General features: G+C 37.3%; 1 protein-coding gene across 9 annotated transcripts in view; it reads right to left on the bottom strand.

Moving 5' to 3' along the window:
• The window catches only part of GPHN (gephyrin), a 280,057-nt gene that overhangs the window by 254,918 nt on the left and 281 nt on the right, over positions 1–24,858 (bottom strand). Inside the window, exon 1 of one of the 9 annotated variants that reach the window (XM_069017661.1) lies at positions 24,661–24,697. The exons of 7 other annotated variants lie outside the window; for them this stretch is intronic. In XM_069017661.1, coding sequence (XP_068873762.1) covers positions 24,661–24,682 — 22 coding nt within the window. In that variant the 5' untranslated portion in view covers positions 24,683–24,697. Of the gene's footprint in view, positions 1–24,270; positions 24,342–24,660; positions 24,698–24,858 lie in introns of those variants that run through there. One more of the 9 variants, XM_069017664.1, reaches the window with a different exon arrangement.

The following is a 24,858-nucleotide window of genomic DNA, read 5'->3' on the forward strand; positions in this document are numbered from 1 at the left end:
GGCACCTGCTACCTTGATTCTAAAAAATGCAAGCAAAATCTTTACAGCTACTGTAAAAAATTAATTGATCACTACTATATACTATTATTACTATAAAGTCTAGAAGTACAAATTTTATCCAAGTATAGGTTAACTTTTAAGACATTGTAACAATATTTATAATTAAAACTACTAACGCATAATTTCATTTATGCCTCCTGCAACTTGACATATGAGAAGCAGTAAGTAGTACAGAAGCTGTTTTGTATTATCCTATGTTAACCATGACAGCCTACAGAGCTGATTCCTACATAATTCTGTTTGTAAATGCCTCTACTGAGAAGTCTGACAATTTTTCCTACACTTTTCTAATTACTAACTAACTATTAAGTGGCAGGACTTTGCTTCTTTTTGTAGGACACTTTAATTTCTTTAAGAGCCATTTGAAGCATTTTGAAAATGCAAATTTATATCATATGCTTAATATTGAAGGCATCATGAGATATTTTTAAAAACCTCCAGCAGACTTAGTGAATTAACCTCAAGAAAAGCTGGTTCAGTCCTTCCTCAATATACTAGCAAATATGCTGAAAACATATTTGTTTCTTTTATAGCTTCTGAAGCGAAATCAATGCAGAATGCAGACTTCTTGGTCTAAAGTTACTACACTTACCAGAAATATTGCCTTAAAAAAGCAACCAAGCACTTCCTTTCAGAGTTCTGTAACTTCAGAATTAGTAACTTGCCAAAAACCTTCAAGGTGAAATAACATCACGTTAAAAAATAAAAACAACCCCCCCCCACACACACACTTAACTTTTACATGATGGTTTTACTTTCTTCAACTGTTGCTTGTGTTGATCAGCTACTGACCCTACCAACACTCTGAGAAACTTTCAGCTCCCTGATATCATGAACATTAGTTATTATTAGGTGCTATGCCTTTAGCAAGTTGATTCTCCACAGTCTTTTTTGGGCTTGCCTTCTTCTGCATTTAACTTGACAGCCTCTCCGATCTATTTTTTCCCTCCACATTACATCCTTTTATTATTAACAACTTCCTTTCTCCTGAAGTTTCAACATGTCACCTTTAATTTTTTGATCTTCTGATACTGTATCAAAGCCTGGGGAAACAGAGGAGTACTTTGTAGTTCTTGCAGAGTAGTGCTCATGATGGCTACATACCAGTTCCGTTCTGGGGGAAACGGGAGTGCTCCACACCCTCACGGAGTGGTTTTCACAGAATGGAAATGCAGGTACCCAGGCTAAATGGGAGATGCAAGGCACAGCAATGGCCTTCTGATCCAGATAAAGCTGTGATTAATACATTGCACCATTCACGGAAGCTAGAGGTCAGCCAATTGAAGCCTTTCCTTTTGCAGCCCACAGCGCAGTTTGGAGTCTCACACAATAACTTTAAACAGATTGCACAGCATCACAAACCATTCAGCTGCTCTTTCTGAGTTCCCTTTAGCTAGCTGCCTCAATTTATATATGTTCAGTATGATTTTTTGGGGTTTTTCCCCTTTAATGCAAGCTGAACTTCACTAAAAATTACAGACTACACCTTCTGTAATCAAAAGACCCTAAGTAAAATGTTATTTCTCTTCCTACTATTCATCAAACTACTTCTTCCTAGAAGCATTTGCCTTAGCATCTAGAATTTTGGTCTTTGCATTCTGCACTAATGCGATCTCAACTCAGACTGCATGGGAATAATCCAATTTCTTTTTACAACTACTTTTTCTGCATTTTTTTCCCCAAGAATAATTGTAGTGGGTGAAGGGGAAGATGTCAGTGAAATGGCACATCATTGTTTAGGCTGGGCTAGGGAGAGGATAATGGGAGGGAGCATGGGAGCGACTGAAAGAAGGTTATGAAAAAGAAAGAAGAAATGCAAGATAAAAGCCTGATGTTGGTATAACTTGAATAAAGTAGAAAACATCATCATTTTTATTTAATGCTATAGACTTCTATAACACTTTTTAGAACACAGAGGGTTTTTTTAGAATATGATCTACAGAGAATATGAAATTATGAATAGCATTTTAAGCAGTTTGTTGACATCTGCCAGCTGCCACTCAGTCTTTACCTAATTTTTGACCATGGGTATTGCATGGAAAACAAAAGTTGAGTGTTATATACAAATGGCAGGCTGGAAAATACAAATTTATCCTGTTAGCGGAAACTGAAATAACAAGTTGAAATGCATGCTCAAATTTTTTCAGATGTAGAGAGAGACTTCTCAGAAGGCAATATTCTCTTTCACATTAAAAAACTGTACATAGGAGAGCACTGACTTATTAACAGCTTGACTGAGATGCAATGGAATCAGGCAAACATTATTGTTAACTCACGTTTCAGATAACCAACTCAACAGGCACATGTTAACATGCTGACCTCACCAGGATTCCCTAGCTCCTGGTATGTCCAATTTCCCACTACAGTCTCACACAATATTCATGTTAATCTGTAACTGAGCTTCAGAAATTTACCTCCCCACACACAGGGTCAGTAAACAAGCAAAGTTCCTCAAGCTACATCACTACTGAAGATCAAAACAATGACGTTTCCATACCTCAAGTAAACCTTGATGGATGAACTCCTCAACAGAACAACAACCAGTATCAAGCATACTAAATAAAGCAAGTTATTGCACTTACAGAGTTACAGTGTTTCAAAAATGTTATCTCCAATATGCTTTCATTTGTGTTCTGCTCACATGAAATGCTCTGTCAGTCATGAAGGAAATGTTCCTCTTCATGTTTTTGGTGTGCTTTTGGGGTTTTTTGTTTGGTGTTTTTTTTCCCTTTGAACCTATGAAATGAGTATTCTGTGTACAATGCACCTCTAAACAGAAACCTAAAAATTAGCCTGCAGCCTACCTGGTCACAAAAATAAGCATGACCAAAACACCATACTGTTTGGAGACCCGGAGAAACTGCATCCTCTGAGTAATTTTCAATTTCTTGATTGGATTTGAATCAGTACACTACCTCCACCAGAATTATTCTTGACACGTCAAGCCTGCTGCTAGGAAGGAGCTTGCCGCAAAAATATTTCTTCTCTGTAAAATGTAGAATTCCAATACCTACAGAGAGATTATTTTATTACATGTATAGAAAAGTAGGCTTTGTAAAACTGGTATATCTGCTTCCAAAGAAAGACCCCTTTTTTAATCACAGCAGATCCCCACTAATTAAACCTTAAAAACGTAATATTGCTTTATAGGTCAAATTTCTTTAGGAAGTTTCTGTGTTTCTCAAAATCAGTTATTTTCATATGTCAAAGGCTGGAAGCCTCTGATACTATGGGGTGATAGCCTTTTAAACTTACCATAGCAAATAATTTAATCATGCAGTTCTGGCTACACACATATTCACTGCACTCATTCATTAAATACAGAGTCCTAATTTTGTTAAGTCAAGACTGCAGAGACCTAAAGATTTCTTACCTACATTTTTTTAATGTAAAAATACGCAAGCTAGGTGAAGTCAGTCCCCTCTGTGCTCCATTTCCCAACTTTTGATTATTCCCACAGGCCATTCAAGAAATAGTGATGTGTTAATAGCACACTTGAATTAGCTATATTCAGATAATGGGAAGCTTGCAGGAAAATAGCATAGAAAGAAGATAAAAATACTCTAGTCCACCAGAAAATGTTATGCCTCGTGACTTGAAATATTTAGCTTTGTATTAGGTTTTTCTCCTTGTAATAGTACTAATCTGTATAATGGTAGTACTCAGCTGCCCTGTTTCCTAAGTGCAATATAAAGGTATAACAAAAGGTTTTCTATGTTCAGTTTACAGTGTATGCAGCTGAATGTTAGAGATCTTGGGTTGAAATACAGCTAATCTGAACTAACAGGTTTATAAAAACCTGTGCTCACCTTATTAAGGTCAATTCAAGGCACATTTAATTGTACACACTATCCTCAAACTCTTTCAGGACCCTTACATTCCGGGAAAATAAAGGGTTGTCCAAGAGTGGGTCAGTATTTGCAGCATACTGAAGAGTTTTCATCTTAAGTCTTGCCCCTTACAATTATTGTACTGAAATGAACTACATTTTCTTGACAAACTGAAACCAGTATCAAAATAGGAACATCTAGCAAAGAGATGAGATGCTCTGCTACACAGAAGATTTGATAACAAATTTCCAAAACACATGCTGCAATTTCTAAGGCCAGTACAGTGGTAAACATAAACCAGTCTCTGAAAGTTCTGCCTAATTAAGTGGGCCACGAGCTTCTCTGAGAAAGTCTTTAGTATTTCTTCTGCTGTATGAATCTGTTATATGGACAGATATATAGACTAATAGATGTACAGACTAAACAGATGTATAGACTAAAAGCTGCTGAAGCTTTTTTCTGCTAAGTTTTTTTTTTAACTATACAGATTAAATAATCACTTTTGCATTAGTTCTCTTTTGATCTCCAGAACATCATTACTTCGTAGACTTTCTTCACTCCAATCCAGTATTTTTGAGTACAAGATTACTCATAAGAAAGTGCTTCAGTCCTTTCTTAAAATAGATTCTGAGTGGGAGCACATGCCATCATGATGCTGTAACTCATCAGGAAATTATGATGCAGTACCATCTTATTCTAAAGGCACCTGCTAGCTAAGATATGGACAAGGTCACATCAGCACTTTTTATGTTTTTCAGGACTATTTTCCTTATCAGATTAAAAGAAGTCCAGCAAACAAGCAAAAACATAGTATGTTTTTCAAAGAAACAAACATAAAACCACCACCAACAAAAAAACCCAACCGAACAAAACAAAACCAAAACCAACCAACCAAACAAACTCACAAAAAAACTTGACACCAACCGCTTTGATTAACTTCAGTTTTGATTTTGCATAGAACCATTACTAAAAAAGAAATTAGCATGGAAAATGATAATCGTGAAAATACTAAGTGTACATAATTTAAATTGCAGTAAACTACCAAGGATTTATTTATCTAGGAAGGCAACAAATTGAGGGGAGGAGGACTGATTTCAAATGTTTTTTTCTTTCTTCTTTTTTTAAATCATATGGCATGTAAACAAGGGTGTGGGGAAGACTGCTGGGGAGAGCGCCCCAAAATTTTTTTCCTGCTTGCTACAATCTCAAAGTATACTCAAATAATTTTTGTTATGAGAAGACACTGAAGAAGACTGCATCAGAGAAGCCATGAAAGGAAAAGCTCCCTAAGTAAAACAGGCAGTTAGTTATTTTGATTTTCTTTAAAAAAATATTTCTTCTTATTTAACTTAAACAACTGAAAGGAAAATCTGGTTGTCCAGCAGCTTAATTCCTTCAGGTGTATTAATGAAGCATCCAGGCTGCATGACCCCAGAACTTTCTGACTGTTAAGATATTTTTATTCAAATGGCAACAAAAAACAGAGCTCCTGCTATTACCATATTCAAATACATGATAAGCATGATGTTTTCTCATCATCTGCATGTCGTCTGAATTCTTGGCAGCATGTAATAAAAGTATTTTTGCATACAAGCACAATTCAGGCCCTCAAGTCCTATACAAAGTAATCTAACAAACACCATAGGATTTCCCTAGAAATAGACATGATAAATGTACTTAATTTTTCTGGTGGACACTTTATAGAAGGCTAAAGCTCCACCAAGACACATGCTAGGAGGCTCATGTGCAAAGTGACACAGAGGTTACACCTGCAGCAGCAAACACACCCCCTGTGAAAGGACAGTGGCGGGGGCTGTGTAACAGCACTGCAAGGTACACAAGGGTCTGCAAATGGCTTGGGACCACCAATACAGAACTTCTCCTGTAGATACATACTGGATTACAGCAAGTACCACAGAGGCAAGGAACTTGGGTTTAATTCCCTGTTAGCATATGGGGATTCAAAAACATGCATTTATTTCCCAGAAGAGCACTTTAATTAGGAAACTAAAAGGGTGGATGGTAACAAGCTTCTTGTCTGCTAAAGCTGGGTAACTACTCAGCTAAAAATTAAAATGCTATGGCATCTGGACAATTAACAAGGATCACACTGTAGCCTAATAACCGGGGTGCTCAACTGGGAAAGACCTAGATTCTAGTCCCTGCTCCATGGACTATTTCTGTTTTGTTACTTGCCCTTTAACATGAAAAGAAAACTCATCAATAGTTCAAAATGCAAGTATCTGAACCCTATTCTCTTCCGTCCCATTGCATGGTCCAAACTGCTATGTTTAAGATACTGAAGCATCACCACATCTATGTCTCTCTTTGGCTCTAGCCTACAAAGTGTTAACAATATATGGTTTTGATTGACTATTGATCTCTCTCTTCAGAAAGAAGAGAGATACAAGCTCTCTCAGATTTTGGGCACCTTTCCAGCCACAAAGCTTTTTTAATTTCACAAGTGTGTAGCTAGGGATATAGCTCCTAATAGCACTGCTCCACAGAGAGAATAAAGATGCATTCCATTTTAAAGAATATTTAAAGCTGCTTCTACTTTTAATGCAGCATTCCCTGGAGCAACCAAAATATCCCCAAATTACTGGATCAACACAATATTCTCTGCTTAGAGAACACACAAACTCTAGTAAATCCACCTCACAAGTCTAAAACAATGACTTAACACCCTCCTCTGCCCCTGACATCCATCATCACACTATATGTTAACACTAACCACCTTCTTGTGTCAACCGCAGCTTTTCTTCCTTTCTTTCTTTTTTTTTGCAACTTGCATCTTTTGGATCATGTACTATTTTTTTGTTTGTCTTCATTCAAAAATCTTCAGCCCATCCTTAAGATAAACAAGAAAGGTAATGTTCACATAGGTTGATCAATATGATAAATTAATTGTGAAATGTTTGTTCATTTTTTTAGAAACTGTTATATACTTTCAAGTACCACATTAAGTTAAATCTACTGGAGCTTCTTCAACTTCCCATCTCAAATTTTTTATTCCCTGGAGCAAGAACAGATGCAGTCATAAGTAAAAACTCAGATGTAAGAGAAAGGCAAAATGTATCATTCCATGTATGTCATTTCCATTAGCTAGTAGTGCCTCAGTAAATTAAGAGGTTTGCAAACCTTAATTATCAAAGAAATATATAATTATTACTTTCAGAATACTCTTCTTTAATTTCATGTCTTCCCTTTAGTTTAATGACTGTACTTTAGGCCTCATCCAAAAAGGTAAAGCTTTGGTAATATTAATATAACAGACATTGAGGAAAAATCCAAAGCCTCTTGACTCTGTTGGAGCAAAGTGTACAATAAAAACTTGCATTATGTAATTCTAACATACAGATTATACTTCTCCAAATTAGCTAATTTGAACAGACTAGTGAGTTCATACAGGCATTTGTTTAAAATGGAATGGACAAACTGTTTGAGCTCAATAGCAGAATTTTAGCTATTAAGCTAACATTTCTGTACAAAAGTATTCTGTTAAAAAAAATGAGGAACTAAAAAGAGTAAGTCCAAGAACAAAGCTGTGCCCATGTAATGCTTTCAAGACATCTGATCCTGGTTACTTGATGTGGAAAGGCTTAGTAAGAAACCATATTCAAGCACAGAAAAATCCTAAAAAATTCCTCACTTTCTTTCAAAACAGAAAAACTGAACAGAATAAAAGTATCATGTATGTTCTGAGAGCAACTCTCAACCGCTAAATTTTGTTTTTATAAATGATCTGTAGGCCCTTGTTGCAGAGACTGTTATATACATATTTAATAAATGAAATCTTTTTTAATACTCAAATTGACTGTGGCCCCTAGAGATGTTTTAACTTATATATTACATTATACTAGTTCTCTTAGAAATTCTTAAATAACCAACAAGTGGTTTTTACCTAGTTAGCTATATTTTAAAAGTCAAGCTAGAGTAGCCAAAGTTAATTATGAGTGAATCCAAGCTAATACAAGACTCCAAGTTTATTTCATGACCTTGCATATCAGGTTTAGTGCTGGCTCTTGTCCTCAGAGACTTAAAACCTCTTTTTTTTAACATGTAGCCTATGTAGCACATGAATTTCAAGACTTGCTTTTTACCTAAGCATTTGTGAAGTACTTATGTAAATAAAAGAAATCTGCATAATGAATAAATAAAAAGTAATGTAGTTTGGCAGAAAGAACTTCACGCACAGTGAACAATGCTATCAGTCACAATCTAGTATCTGAAATTACATCTGATATAGAATAAATCACAGAACTGTGTCAAGCTGTGAAGTACTGTGAGCTTTAAATATCTTTAAACCACATCCTTACTCAAATTATCTCATTTGGGCACGCGGTGAAAGGATTTTCTTCAGTTACATTCACATACAAAATTTAAGAAAAAAACCAGTCTATATCTTAAGGTGTATCATCAATGCACAGTAATTGACATTAGATATTTGTGTAACAGCCCAGGGGAACATTGCCAATATATAATATTCACTTAAATGGAACTTACAGTTACAATGTATACTTTTTCTTTTCCTTACAAAGGTAACTCCTTGTAAGTATGGAAGCTGAATTTCCATTTCTGATTCCATTGAGGGGACAAGAAAAAGAGGTGAATCACTGAAGTTTTTTCAGCAACTACAAAAAGCTAACACATGAGAGAAGTAAAAATGCCACTTGCCAACTGCAGAAAAGCCATTAGCCAACAATGTAAACAGACAAAAGATGTTCATAAGAGCCTTTCTTCATCCTACAGGATGTGTACCAGATGGCAAAGCCATACAGTGGGGCATTGCTTCCTTGCACTGATCTATAAATTCCCTGTATTCCTCAACAAAGGGGGTAGATAGATTTGCAGAACAAGCTATAAAATTTCTTAATGGTGCTTTTTGTCTGGTAGAAGGCTACATACAAAGGAAAATTGGACTTTTCTACCTGTCTGGCTAACAGGTAGAAAAAAAATGCAACAGAACACAGAGATCAGCCTAACAAAATCTACCTTCCACTGGCTTGGTAAATGGAGACCAGTGGGTATTCTAGCTTGATCTCAGTAAGGCATACACCTTTCCTTCACTTATTAAACTGCCTTTACCTCAACTGATGAGTTTCCTCACTTTGGCTTTTCTTATTCCGTCCCTCATCCTGCTTGTTGGCAGTGCGTAAGCCTCTGGGTGGGGGCTTAGCTGCTGCACAGGGTCAACACACCACAATCTGCTTTAGTGATTTCTTTCAATTACTTCCTTTGTACTGCATTAAAGCACTACATTCTCCAGATATATCCTCCTGGACAACAGACTATTAGAAAGATCACTGGCTGCAAAATGAAAGAAACAGAGAAAAGAAAAAAAGTCTTGAAAGAAACAACCATGGTGAAATGTGGTAATATTTACAAGCAATTATAGACAGAAAATACATTCTTCTCAGAGCTATGCTAATACAGGAAAGATGGACTACGGGAAAAGCCTTTCATGGAGTTGCCTACGAAGATGTTCAGGAATGTGAAGCAAAGTGGAAGAAATGCCTTGTCATCTGTCAGAATTAAGAAAAAAAAATAGGTAAGAAAGAAATGAGAAAACAAAGGTAAATACAACTATTGACCTGATAACCTGATAATGAAATCTTGAGATTCCAGGAGATGTCAATTCAAAGCAGTTACAAATAAAAAAGTTCCAAGAAAAGAAGCACTTCACATTTAGTAGAAATTCTGTAAGAAAACCCTCTATCTAGTTGCATTCAAGAGATTGACTTCTTCCTCTAACACCAAAAATAATCTGAATGAGATCTATGACGTATTTGATCAACAGACTCTGTATCAAGACATATACACCCAAAGAAAAAAAATAAACAAGAAAACAACACTGCTGAAAAAGATTTCAGTTTAACTTGTCATGTTACAGGAAACAAAAGATATTACAGTCAGTCCCAAAGGAAGTATGCCTTTGTCAATTCACAAAAGAATAAGATTTGCACAAGAACAGAAATAAGAGTAACTGAAAAGTATTTTCAATGCAAAAAATAGCAGAAAAGCACTAAAAAGCCATTTCCAGTATTTATCCAGCACAATCTAAACCAAATACAAAGATGAAAAGTCACACATGGAAGAAAATGACAGCAAAAGCACCTGTTGGCCTCACATCTTTATCTTCCACTGTTTTTAAAGAAGAGCTAAGGTTTTTAATGCTTTATTCTCTTGCAGTCATTAAGAGTAGTATGCTCAAGCATCTTGCTCCATGGTGAGGAGATGAAGGGGAAAAAGGAACTGCTGAAAGTCTCAGAAGTACTTCCCCACTCCTCACCTTTTTTCAAAACTTTTTTTTTATCAGTTGTAATAGGAGCTATAATTAAATTCTGAAATCTCAACAAATATCCAATAATTCTATACATGTTAATAAGGAAAAGTAATTAAAATAAACAGAATCTAATGGTCTCTTGAAGGAAGATGAGACATTAGTATAGCAGCAGCAGATTCACAGATCAACCAGACATCAGAAGTAGCACAATTACTTCAAAACCAGGAAGCTGATCATTTAATATCCAAAAAAAAGAGAAATATATCCTACAGACACACAAACAGCACATGCATCTGTGAACATGATTAAGTGAATGACTGGTAATTGAGTTTTGAACCACTATATGTAGCCTCAGGTAACTGACTCCGAAACTGAAATCAGTGGTCAATGGGTGGTGCACAAGGCTACCAAGTGTAACCGTATCCATGCAATCTTTTTAAAGAATGTAACTTCTGGTTTTGATAGAAGTGCACTACAGTAAAAATACAAGCTTTCAAGGCCTGGCAACAGTATTTTCCCCAAGAACATGGGCCACTAATGCCTTGAAGAAAGATCAGTTTTTCTCATGCATTATTAGCAAAAGAGAAAAATCCCACCTTCTTTACACTGGCAGAAACTTGTTCCCGTCTCTACTGTGTGGGCACAAGCATTTACTCATAGTAAACTGAAAGAAATTCACTGAAAGCTGGCTTGGCAAAATACTATCATCTGGATCAGTTCACATTTCGTTCACCATATATAGGAATAATTTTGCTGGGATAAATGAGAGCTCATGGACAGATGAGAGCTCTAGGTGGGATTAATTTCACCACTAATACAATGGAGTAAAAAATGAATTCATAAAGAATAGCTAAAAGATTCAATACTTGTCAGCTTTCAATAAGTCTCAGTGAGGTATTTTTAAGGAGAGACTATTGGGATTATAAACATCTAGTATAATTGGTTTATTACTCTATTCTTCTCATAAAAACAATTTCCTAATTTTGCTTTTGTTAAGCTTTTCTAGTGAACAGGATGCTTGCAGATACCTACAGATGCATAATCCTCAAGCACACAAATCTTTTCCCTGTTTAGCTTGTCTGGTGTCCATTAACAGCCTTTACACCTCATTTGTATAACCTCAATCTCTACATTATTTGCTAGAAGCTATCCTTTATGATATAGTTTTGATTTTACATAATGTGGCTATCAATTCCTTCTATAGTTTCTTTTTCTGACACTTCTTGTAAAATCCCATTTTTATTATTAATCCTTAACTTTTTTCTAGCCAAACTTTCTTTTATGTTATGATTGCTTTTATAGTGACTACAGCATCTCAGTATTTTCTGCTATTTCAAAAATCACACTTCTGCTATAAATGCACCTTAATACTGAAGATGTTACTTACATTGCAATTTACAAAACCCAGTATAGCTAGCTACCTTTATCTCCAAACACTGCATTTTGATACCAAAATCATGGTCTGTACATAACTAGTAGCCATGGAGACCATGAAAACATACAATATTAAACAAATGCATGGACCAGCAGGCTTCTGAGTTGCAGTTAAAGACTTAAATAGGTGCACATGGTCCACTGACCACAATTATACAACTAAACTATCTATCCTCATCTTCATCCCAATCCCTCCCCCATTTTAAAGAAATATCAAGAATCTCAAAGCGTGACTTACCCAAATAGCTGATGCCTGTGACTGGCTGTTCCAATTACTGCCACTAATCACAATGTGATCCAATGGGTAACAGTCCACTCAAGAGAAAGGTAAGACTGTTCACATCAGCAAGAAGGTATGAGGACAGAAGCAAAATTAGATTATGAACTTTCATGCAGATGTTTTAAGTAGTTGGTGTAGAGATGTTCAACAGAAAAAAAATAAGCCAGTAGCATATCATCTGCCATTTAGGACATATCAGGTCAGTAGCCTCCAAGTCAGCATAACAGCTAGATTGAGTGGTAGAGATATGCTCAGAAAAACTATACTGAGTGCAAGCGAGATGACAGATTGAATGGTGCCAAAGAAATCCCTCAAGCAAAAGGGAAATCAGACCTGGAAAAAATGTGTCACTTTTCTTTTTTTTAAAATTACTGATATACAGTATAATAAACGTTTATGTGTGCATGTATATTAATTATATGTATACAATCTTCAAATTGGATCTGTCAGGCATACTATAGTCAAGATAATAAGTTAGAAAAACGAAACGTTAGAAATTTTGACTATTAAAAAATTAATACATTCATAAAACGACCTTACTTGCCTGTAAATGTGTAACAGTGTTCACCTTTTCCCAAATTTAACACTGCAGAAATCTAATGTTCAGCTTTTCTAGTTACCTAACATGCAAGTTCTCAGATGTTCAGCTCTTTGCTAAGCACAAATGCCTAGCACAGCCCTCATATTTACCTACTACTACACGAATCAAAGACCTCTACATACCAAATGGAAAAACGTATCTTGGCTTACCCTCTCCTCAAAAAAATTTCCTGTAATACACAAATCCTTCCCTTCCTTCACTATGATTTTTTTACTGCTTATTATTCAGCAGAGGCAGTGTCTTTGCTTGTCTGTGAGGACAAGCTAGTAAACAGAACCAAGAGGACACCTGGCCTGACAAAGCAGTACCTGCAAGAAAAGAGGCAACACAGCCAGATAAAGGAGTGTCAAGACTACCTTTGCAATTGATGCAAGTGAACTACACAAAATTAGCACATGATTACATCTGTTTGAGCTGTGTTCTGAAAACAGAAGTCCTATCTCCCACCTTTACCTATCCCACCTGTACAATCCAGCTCCTCCCTCAAACTGGCGCTCTTGAGGTCCCTTGCCGAGTTGATTCAGTTTGCTCCAGCTGCAGAAAACTAATTTCTCAAAAGAAGAGCAGTTTTCCACTAGGTTAGCCAGTTAAGTTTGTTTTGCACAGAGTGAAAAATGCAGGATAGAAGAGTACTAAGAAAGAACAGAACTGAAAAAAATTCACAATAGAGGTAAAAATTGCTAGCCTTGTTCACCATTCACCTACTGGAGCAGAAGTCTGCAGAGCTCTGTGCTGAACCAGATCACATAGCTGATTCAGCTCAAAAGGATCCTTTTTTTTTGGCAGGGTAATTTTCAGCTGTTTCAGTTCCCTGCCTTCACAGCCACACAACAGGTTACGCCAGCACAGCCCAGCATGGCAGTGAACAAGAAGAGTGATGACAGAATCATGCCCAAGATTAAACCTGGACAGAGTCCTCTTGGGCTCTAAAGCAGTGGCCACTTATAGCAGACTGCATGGTACATCAGCAGAAAATTATCTCTGAATAACTCACCTTGAGGTGTAGTGAATGCAGGAAGACAAAATCCCTGACAAGATGCTGCATGTATTTTCCTAACAGACTCTAAGTCAGATAGGTACAAGGAGGGCCTGTTCAAATGAAAGATTAATTTAAACACAGTTTTTCTGTCATTTCCTCATCTATAGCTTTCATAAAAAATTGTAATTCTATGGCTAATTTTGGACATTTGAAATAATTCTACATACTACTGAACTTTACTTTGGGCTATCTTAAGTTAAGAGTCATTTCAAGGCTAGTTAACAAAATACATGTCTCTCTTTCTTTAGAGTATCCAAAGATTCAAAGGTTATGGCCTCACCAACATTACCTTCACAAAATGCACAGAAACAGTTCAAGAGCCAGTATCTTCCTGGTCAACTTCCACTTTTAGGAAGGCCTCCTTATTGCTACTCACTGGAAGACTTCTCTGGCATGCACAAGAATTTTAAGAGGCATACACAACCCCATGGAGGCAAAAAACAACAACTAGTCTATATTAGTTCTTGTGCTTGGTTCAAGAAAGTGGTTTTTAAACTGTCTCCCAAGAGTCTCCAGTCACCACACTTCAGCTGACACTGCAGAGAAGAATCAAAGCATGACTGTGGAATTCACTTTGGACAAAACTAAATGAGATGCACTCCACAAGTGCACCTAATGCACTCCAACAGTTACTGAGGTCACTCCATGGGTTTTGAGCTAGTGTGAGGCAAAACACACTCAACAGTCTGCACATGAAGTCCCCAGTACTAAGATCTGTTTCTCTAAAGCAGCAGTACTTGCTATCAAAGACTTTACTTACACTGAGTGAAATCACAGAAGGTAAATTAATCTACTGAATTACAGTCAAAAGACTGTAGTGGTTTGGTCCAAAATACTCATTACTTACTTATTTAACCCATGACAAAGACTTACGTAGGTACAGCACAAAATATTTTTTTTAATTGTGTACTAATTATTGAAGAATTGAGAGAGTACCTAATTATCCAAATAAAGGGATTTCTGCATCTGTCTGGGTTTTTTTCCTGCAATGGCTGCTAGTGGAAATTTCAGCATCTACGGAGTTTAAATTTATACTTTGAAGGAATTAGAATATATATTTAACTATTGTCTCAAATGGCCCCAGGCTGATGTTTTTCTAACATCTAAAACACTGAAAAGACTCCTGAATGTGCCCTAATCATTAGCTACTTTCTAGATGCTAATAAGATCTCAACCATTCATTTTGAGGTAGTTCATCTCAGCATACTTTTCATATGCACAGCTGAATTTACTTTTGGGAGGCTGAAGCACAGGTGGAACATTTTTATCAGGTGTTTGTTCAGTGCAGAAAAAGGATCCTAGGAATAATCTGAATATGAAGACCTGCTAAAATTATTCTGGAGTATACTAAAAGCTGCTACTATTCTGGTAAGAAATACTGAAAATTATTACTATTTCCCATCTAAAATCTCCCTTATGATTTGATGAGTCCTCACAGAAACTTACACATAACAATAATGGAATACAAGACACGCTATCAAGGAATTAAAAGATTCTTCTAATATTAAAGATAATCCGTGACGTCCCAGTTTAATGCTATACAGAAATTTGCCTCAGATGCCTTTTCCAGAAAGATGTTCTGTTCATCAAAGCACTCAAAGAAAGTCTACTTGAACCCTTTTCTGACAAAACAATGGTGAAATGACAACTAGTATTTTCTCTAATTCTCTTTGATCAACTGCCAAGCCAAAGAGAAAAGTCATGTACTGAAACCATTGTGCATAAACTAGAGCTATACCCTTTCTTTGGAATAAAGAAATAGGAACAGGCAGGTGAGCTTCCTTGCAGCTTGACAATCACAGGAAATTCTTCATCAGTTGCTTTTTTCAGCAGTTGCTTTTAACATGAACTTTAGAGTTTCCATTTTGATTTTTGATGCATAGGAAAAAAGCCTGAGTCTCACTCAGATAAGAAGGTCCTGCACACTGGAGACACTGGTAATAGCTTTAATTCTTACCATGCTGAAATTTAACTGCAAGATCAGACCTTAAGCCTTGACAGCTTACCTTCCTACTGCGGAACAAGGCACATTCCTAAAAAATAGATATCAGAATAACATTAGATTCTGAAACATTAGATTCTGAAACAAATATACCCAACTTGAACCACATACATCTTACTAACAGGCCATTCCCAGCTTTTTAAAGCTTTGTGCCTTGCCTTTTGTCCAAAGAATTATGTCATGCAGAACTACCCTACAATCACATTTACTTGAAAAAATTATCAGGTTTCTCTCAAAGATCCCCAAATCCTCCTCAGCCTCCTGGTTTATTCTACATATCTTTTACCGGTTTCTTCTTTTCTTTATTTTGTTAAATTAATGCCATAATAAATGTCTGCATGACCAGAATGGTTTGGAATCTCTTGTAATAGGAGGTTACGAGGGAAAGCAATTCCCCCTGCAGACTTTTCAGTCTGTCTGATTACAGCAATCATTAAAAAAGCCTACCAACAAGTATATTTTACAAAAACTAGAAGTACTTAGATTTAGATTTAGCTAAAGCTAGTAGCTATGGAGTTATGCCTCACCAATTTACTACATCTATCAAGGGAATGGAACATCATAGAGTAACTATCTAAGAAGGAATTCTTTCAGGACATGACAAAAACAGGAGAAAAACCAGGAGACTACAAAAACATTCTCCAAAACCTCCAATTTATATACTATTTGTTTTGTAATATTCACACCCTTTTTTTTTTTTAACGTATTAAATCAGACTGTATCAGCAATGATGAAGTTTTAATCAGCAGGAGTTAAACATAGGAACACCTGTTGCAATTTTATCTCAGCATCCCTGGAGCTTTGTGAGTATTATCTACAGAAACACTTTGTCCCTGCACTCTGTTTTAAATGTGTTTCACCACTTTTTTTCCTCACTATGCTTAATTTACAGCTTATTTCTTCAAGGAAGTTGATTTTGAGGATCCTTGACTTGCTGTAGGCTTATTTAATGTCTTGCCTTAAGTATTCACACAACTAAAAAGAGAAATTGGGCTAAAAGAAGAGGAAATGAGAAGTACATATTCCCTTTAATCTTACAGGGGTTTTGTTCTTTTTTTTTCTGGAAACAACAAGTATTTTTCTCATCAGATATGTACTTACTTTAGGCATCTTGCTGCTTTCACCCAGATTTTTTCAGAGATGAAGTTTCTGATGGTTTCTCACCATCTACACTGCTATGCCACTACTCTACATCATATGAAAGAACCATGTCAGTAGGAAACTACATAATATCTGTTTGAACACCTGGAAATCTTCTACTTCCAGAAACATGCTGTCACCCACACTTTCCTAGGACAAGATTTGCAAGTACCTAGTACAAGGATACATACCTGCCCAACAACATCTTCTCTTTGGCAGTCTGATTTGTCTTCCTAATCCCATAAACACTGTTTCAAGAAGGGATAAGAAATACCAGTGTAGAAGTGTGTTGGTTCGCAGAACTCCTGAGTGCCACATTCAATGTTTCTTCAAGAATTATTGGATGAAGACTTTACAGACTTCATCTCAGGTCTTGCTATCAATTCCTTCCTAAGTGGCCCATTCCAGGGCATTAAAAGCAGCTTGATAAGAGTACAGGGGATTTTCTTTTTTTTTTAACAGCAAGCATCATTTGTAGAGGTCCTAGAAGCCTTTCCCTTCTGAGTCAGATCTGCAAAACACTTTACTGCAATTCATTTTAATTCCCAAAGAACATGTATTATTTTTCATCCATACAACTTCCCATAAAAATTCTGAAGAAACAACTTACTTCCTAGATTTCAGTATGAATTTAAATCCCCTCCAGCATACATCTGAAAAAGCACCAATAATCCCACCTCCCAACAAAAGCCAAACTATAACACCTGGGATAAAAAACCAAACCACAAACCCGAACAAAAACACACCATATACTTTAATTTCTACTTCCCACTTTTAGATCTTAAAAGTCACATACAATAGCCAGGAAAACAATCAAAATACATGCATGAAAGATTTTTAAAGGAAAAATATTCCACATAAATTCCCTAAAATATACAGGACAACAAAGAAAACTAACAACTTCATAACCACACAGTAAGTACTAAAAAGACACCAAAATTTTATAGTTCAAAGCCCAAGTGTATTCTGCTTCTTCACTTTCTTCACTTTACTACATAATAAGTGATATAATTTAATTAGAAAAGGAGAAAGTAGAAACATGTATTTCTATAGTTGTGATCATAAGTACATAGGCAATACTTAATATATTTTATTGGTTTACTTATACAATCTGTATGTCAAATACATAATAAAATGTCATAATACATATGGAATTATTAAAATTACTGTTCTAGGTAACTCATATATGAAGCTAAATTAATATTGAGTCTTGGTATATATCAAAAAACATTTTACTGCTCAAAAATAGGTTTTGTTATACATAGCTATTCCCTAATCATTGAAGTTAGACAGTGGAAGTCTTGTTGTTTATCTCATAGTATAAGGAACAGACAATGCATTTTATTCCTTACAAAACATCATTCACCCACATTGTAACAGCAGGATAGAGCCCTGTTTTGCAGGATTTTGCAAAATGTACACAGAAGATTATTCTTAAGGGTTTATGCTAATTTTTTTCCACTTGACATGTTAGGCATAAAATAGGCCTCAGTAAATTAGTTTGAAAACAAAACAAGTAAACAAAACATCACATACAAATCTCTTACTTGCAAAATGAAATTTTCTAAGATAACTGCCTAATTAAGTCTATTTTTCCCAAGCACTTTTTAATGCAATTACTGTTCTTTTACAATTTTAACTTATTTTTTCAATTGCTTTGTGATTTAACAAAAAAATAAAATAAAATAAAATAAAATAAAATAAAATAAAATAAAATAAAAAAAATAAAACAGCCAAAAGGCTATGCTTTTTTTTATTAATTAAAAACATCCCACAGGAAAAAGGCTGCTACCTGCTCATTTCCCTTATGGTTATTACCCTCCTGTTTTCCAAGGATACCTTTTTCAGGCATTCTGCTAAACTTTCAAGACAAATTGTCAAACACAACACTAAAAATTACAAGACCACTTCAGTGTAAGAAGTGGAGAGTTGCATACTACATCTACATATATGAACAGAATGTAAATTGTTTCTTTTACTTAATCCACACTTCAAGATTTATAAATATCTAACAAGAACTAAAATTTGCTCCTGTTTTTAGTTATCATGTCTTCTTCTTGCATAACAATCTCACAAATTGCAGACAACAGAATCTATACTTGTTTGTCTACAAAAAAATCCAGACAGCTATGGCTAAATCAACATTAAAGGTGGAATTGTGTGTCTGTGTATCAGAATTTTGTATGCTAGACTCCCCAAAACATGGCCTGATGATCACATATTCTGTTACTGTCCAATTAACAAAGCCAGCAAATCAACTAAAAGGTATCCCAGAAATAAGCTGGTTCTCATGAAATTCACAATCACTAACTTTTAAGGTAAATAACATGGAAAGTTGTCCTGCAGCACTGGAAAAGGAGACAAGTATAAATCCAGAAAATAAATGAAAACATGCTGTAATGGGTATGCTCTGTGCTGCTAAATATGAACTACAGACATGGAGCGTGGGTGAAGATGGAAGTCTTTCAACTGCATTTGGATAAGTAAACTCCAAATCAAGAAACACTGAGTACACAAGACTTCTTACCCCTCATCTATAAAAACACAAACCTCCAAATTAACGGCCATTTCTTACGTAAGTAGGTACTATTTCCCAACTATATATGTATGTTTAAATCTCTTTCTTTAGATGCTTTTAGTTTCAGTTTTTCTACTTCTTCCCATTCAAAAGAATCAGTACTGTAGCAAGCAAATTAAATTTTAAGTACAAGAGTCTGCTGTATCAGAGAGATTTCAGCCACCTATTTTTGTTCCACACTGTACACTAAAAATAGGGGGGAAAAAGGACTTTCTTCCTCTTTATGTTTAAAAGGTAAAGCACAGTTAGGCTACACAAAGGAAATGAGGCGATTTTACAGATCACGTTCATGACACGCTAAAGCTCATCATCATAGCCATATAAAAAATCAAAAAGAAATGCTTTTGTGAAGACATACAGCTACAAATGGCAAAGAGGGAGATCTCCTAGTTTCTAGGATAAATTCAACATTGTGACAGTCTTACAGTTGAGAAAGATGAAAATCAATGTTACTCCAAATCCAGAATATTTTAATGGAAGCACAGCATTTCTCTAACTAAGGCTCCCAGGAAAAGCTACTGCCTTTATGTTTTGAAGATGAGTGTCCAATAAGTTGTAATTCTGGAGAGAAGACAGATCACAAACAAAAAACTAAGCAAGTTCAATTTAGACAATTAGGACAATTTGACAATAACTCTTAGCAAACCTAGTGTCAGTCCTCCCCCTTCCACACACCTCTATAAGAAAGTTTCCCACAAATTCCAATACATGTCCAGAACATGAATAGCACCACCACTGCGGAGAGATCATGCAATTTGCATGTTCTTAACAAAGAGGAAAGTCATGAGAAGGTATCTCATAAAATAGGAGACAGGCATATGATTTTTTAGTTGGAAAACAGACAGCCTATCCATTTCTAACACAGTCTAACCAACAGAGTGACACCTTAAGTATTTAGTTTCCGACGTTTCTCAAAGATAATTTTTACAAAACACTCATATCACTGAACTTCAGATCTGCCCAGGCAACCTCTTTGGTTGCAGTTCTCAAGTAGATAATGCCCTCACCCTCTCAGAAGAAAGCTTGTTTCAAAGTGATACATTCAGACACAATGTCCACACTCAGGGTCGTTTCAACCAACTAACGAGTCTCAGACACAGACACCGGTGTAATCTTTCTCACTACTGTGTTACACAGGGACATCAACGTCTGAGGTTACACATTCAAAACATTTGTCTGTTTTATTGTGTAGGCCTATGGCAACAGCTATCATGGAAAATGTTTTAATCTTTACACAGAGGAAGAAAGGAAGAACAATGTATCTGAAGAAAAATTTGCCAAAACCCCTTACTCCTATTATGAAAGAGAAAGGCTGTACCTGTTTTAAAGCAATACTGAACACAGTAAAGCTATCCCAAAAAAAAAGTTAGTCTGAGAGCTTTTTCCAAAACAAGGTGGAAAAAATACAAAATGAGGAGCAAAGACAGAAAATGGTATTTGTGTCTGGTGATGACTCCTCCTCACAGACCTGCCTCAAAAGCAGACAAACTGAATGAAGAGTTATTAGCCAACACAAAATATGACGAATTTTTATCACGAATATTCTGAAAAAACCAAACATGTAACAAAACCTCAAGTTTTGGCCAGCTCCATTACATGCTTACTGGAGAGAAAACAAGAAGAGAGGCAACTAAGAAGAAAATGGGGATGGAGAGAAAAAACCACAAAACAGGAGCAACCAGAGAGAACCAGAGTCTGTTTTTTCCATTGGGCTAGTGGAGATGGCAACAGCATTCAGATCTCTCTGGATGGTTCCAGTCATGGGTCTGCTTTAGACCCTGACAAAACAAGAAAGGTCACAGATTATATAACTTTTACCAATGTCACCACAGTGAAGGATGATCTAATATTGATTCAACTCTGGGCAGAGCACACATTTTCTCCTCTTTTCTAGCCAACTTCAACATTACAAAATTCTGCACTTAGTACACCAGGTTCAATAACCTGACACCACTGGTAACTGATTAGCAACTGTTCTGTTAGAGATATCCCAAATATGAAAGGCTTGCAAGGGGCAACCAGAGTAACTCTATACTTGTATTTTACTAAGGAAGCATTGGTGTATGTACTATACAGAGCATGCACAGAATCCAACCTTTACCGTAAATGTAGAGATCTCGCCTCTTTTTCATTTATCTACCCCACATTTCTTGTTTCACTATGACTGTTTCCTTTACAAAAGAAGATATCCAGAACACTTAAATGACAAAGTTTTGGACATTGTTAGTCCAACTCTGTTATTCCATCACAAAAATATCCCAATCTGACAGTTAGCATCACAGCCCTTTTAAAATGTATTTTACCATAAGAGTAACTTCATGGCAACATAACACTGATGCTCTATCAGCAGCTCATGTGCCTGCACTACATATCAAAGGTTGCAGAGGGAAAACCTAGGTTTGTAACCTAAGTGAGCGGTATCTTTAACCTGAACACTTCATTAAACACTGGTGCTGAATATGACACTTTCACAGTTCCACGCTTTTCACAAATTGCAAAACTTCTTGAAATGATAACACACAAAGATTAGAATTCAATTTTCTATCCACAAACTAGTGAGGCTTCCTACGTGCATAAGACATAACCCTCTAGTTTGCAAGTTTCACAGTTCTGTAATCAGTCAGTTGTATATTTCCTCCTATTTCAGTAAAGAAGCTTAACTCCACAACTTTCTGTAGATGCAAAAATAAACATGAGTGTCACCTTCAAGTCCATAGGTGCTGTATACACTAAAGTATTTTTCCTGATTTCAGGCAGACAGTTCTTTCACACTGAGAAAATGTCCTAATTATGGACTCTATTCTTATCATTGACTCTTAACTAAAACACCTCGACAGTTGAGGTATAAGAGAAGTTAACAAGTAATTTTTGTAAAAAAATGCCCAAGATGCTGCATTCTGCATAATTTTGCATTTGAACACAGTAAGTTATTTAGCATAAACAATAACCAATATGTCTATTTCTCTAATCTGTTGTACCTGTCTTAATTTACCACAAGTGAAAAAACATTTGTTTCTAGATGGAAGCTAGCAATACATACAGAAACACAGAGGTCTACCAAGCAAAACTAAATACAATAACTTAGTCAAAACAAAACAATGTAATGAAACTAAACTATATGACAAACATTACTCACTCTCAATATACTCTGGAGCCATGTGCATCAGTCTCTACAAGAGATAAGAGTAACAGTGTGCCCAGATTATTTTTATATGTCCTCATTTTAAAACAGACACCCAACTTTACTCCAAATTAATTCAACAGAGTTACTCCTTCCCAAGTAAATTTACTTCCATCTGCATATGACCATAAGGTGCAGCACTGCTTATTTTCTAAGCTGAGTATACCAGGTCTAACAAAAGCATAAATCTGTATGCCTGTGCTGATAAGACCACAAATATATACTGCTAAGAAAACAAATATATGCCTATGACCTTAATTAGAAAAGCAAAAGGAGTCATGTTACGTTAATTATCTAATTTCTGGTCACTAAGCTATTCTAAATGATAAAAAAAATAGTTCACATACCTGACCTTTTCATTTCTACACTTATTTCTCCATTCACCAGGAATTATTAGTTCAAGAGGCAATTATTAGTTCATTTCTATGAGAAAAATTCATAAGACTGTATTTTTTAATTTGCTGTCTTTTCATAGCTGAAACAGCAGAAACAGCTACGGGGTCCAAATCCTCCAAAGTACAGATATTCTCTTCCAGGGTTAAAGGAGATGCCAGAGTGGAAAATAATCAAGGCTGGCCAAATATATGCTATGACATTTGAATAACATTTTATTTCATGTTTACAAACACACACAGAAGAGGGGACTAGGAAAATTGTAAGAAACCAAGGTGCCCCTTTCAAAATGGCAATATAATTATTTGCAAAAATTTTCAGCCTGGAATTCAAAACAATTACATTAAGGGAAAAAAAACTAAAACTGTCCTGTTTGGTTATGCCTCTTGGCTTTCCTCTAAAACAAAATATTAAAATCAGGCCAGAAGGTTTTCTCGATGAAATTGCAAACTATAATACAAAGTTAAAAGAGTTTAACAATGATCAAACAGGATTTATAGTACAAAATAAAAGAAGTGTATTTGGAAAGATTATCTGACTCTATTGAGAGACTAAATCGTTATTTAAATTATCATAACACGGTATGTGTCTGGTACTGCATTCTGGGAACACTTACAAGCGAAAATTATTACAACTCTCTGATCAACAGAAAATAATAACCCAAGTTACACACCATGAAGTTGTACAAAATAGGCAAAGAGCATTCTGTTAGCACCCCCTTCCCACTTTAACTTTTACAATAATAGGTAGTGGCACGCATGTCCTATCCTTCAGGAAGAAAGGGAAAAAAATCCCCCCATGTGACTTTTGCATCTGGTCCAACACGCTCTACCCATATTAAGGATCTGACTGCCTGGAATTTGAAAGGAACGCTAAGGATTTCCACTTGTATATATCGTGCTTTTCTAGCGGTTTACCGTCACAATCACCTTGCGGCCAAGCGCTTCCCAGGAAGGGAAGGAGGGGAGGGCTCCAGCCTTCGCGACATCCCTTGCTCCCGGCGGCGGGATCAGCACCCAGCAGGGGAACAGCGCCGGGGGCTCCCGCGGGCTCGGGCCGCTTCCGAACGCGCCGTTCGGGTTAAACACCGCTAGCGGTAATAAAATAACTTTCGGGTTAACTCCAGGCCTCCTCTCCCATGAATGTCCCCTCTCTCACTCCGAACATCCTCCTACTCCTAAGCGAGCTCACAACGCTGCTTTCCATGAACAGTCATGTCTTCCCAGGCTCCCGGTGAAACCTACTGAGCTCGACGCCTAAAAAATTTCGCCAAAATCTCTCGTCCCTTCCTTGCACAGAAACAGCACTGACGCCCGTATACACTGGAACCCCTCGGGGCTCCGCTCCTGGGCGCGCCGAGCGTCCCCCGAAGCGCCGAGCTCCGCGGGGCACCGGGATACCCGCCAAGACCCCGGCAAAGGAACCCCCAGCCCGTCACACACGTACCGGCTCCGGGAGCCCTTCTGTGCAACCACCGCGGGTCATGTGCCACGGGTTTATTAAAGGATCATCCGTGCGCTATGAGCAGCAGCATCATAAATGCCCTCCTCCCCCTCCCAACAGAGAGCACATAGGCACAAGCATCCCCACCCACCCCCTCCCAATTCCCAAAGTAAAGGCCGGGGAGGGGGAGGGGAAGAAGCCATCCCAAAGGAGCTGCCGTGCGGAGCGTGCCGCGCTCGGGCACTCCCGAGGCCGGGAGCCGAGGCCGCCTCCCGCCCGGGGAAGGCAGGCCCGGCACCTGCCGGCCCGCAGCCTGCGCCGGCCGCGGGCTCCCTTCTCCAGCGCCTTCGCACTCACGGCTCCGCCGCGTTCGGAGGCAGCCCGGCCACGTACCAGCCCCTATCCCCTCCGGCATTCGCCCACCCGCGCGCTCCGTCCCCTTCGCGCGGGTTATCCCCGGGTCAGTCCCCGCGGCTGCGGCGCCCGCCCGCCTGCGGCAGCGCTGCCCAGCGCCGGCCGGCCCCGCTCACGCTGTCCGCCGGCGGCTGGAGCGCCGCCCCCACGCCCCGACCCCGGCTCCGGGCCTCGGGT

Source organism: Aphelocoma coerulescens, chromosome 5, assembly GCF_041296385.1.
Source record: "Aphelocoma coerulescens isolate FSJ_1873_10779 chromosome 5, UR_Acoe_1.0, whole genome shotgun sequence".
NCBI classification, from domain to species: Eukaryota; Metazoa; Chordata; class Aves; order Passeriformes; family Corvidae; genus Aphelocoma; species Aphelocoma coerulescens.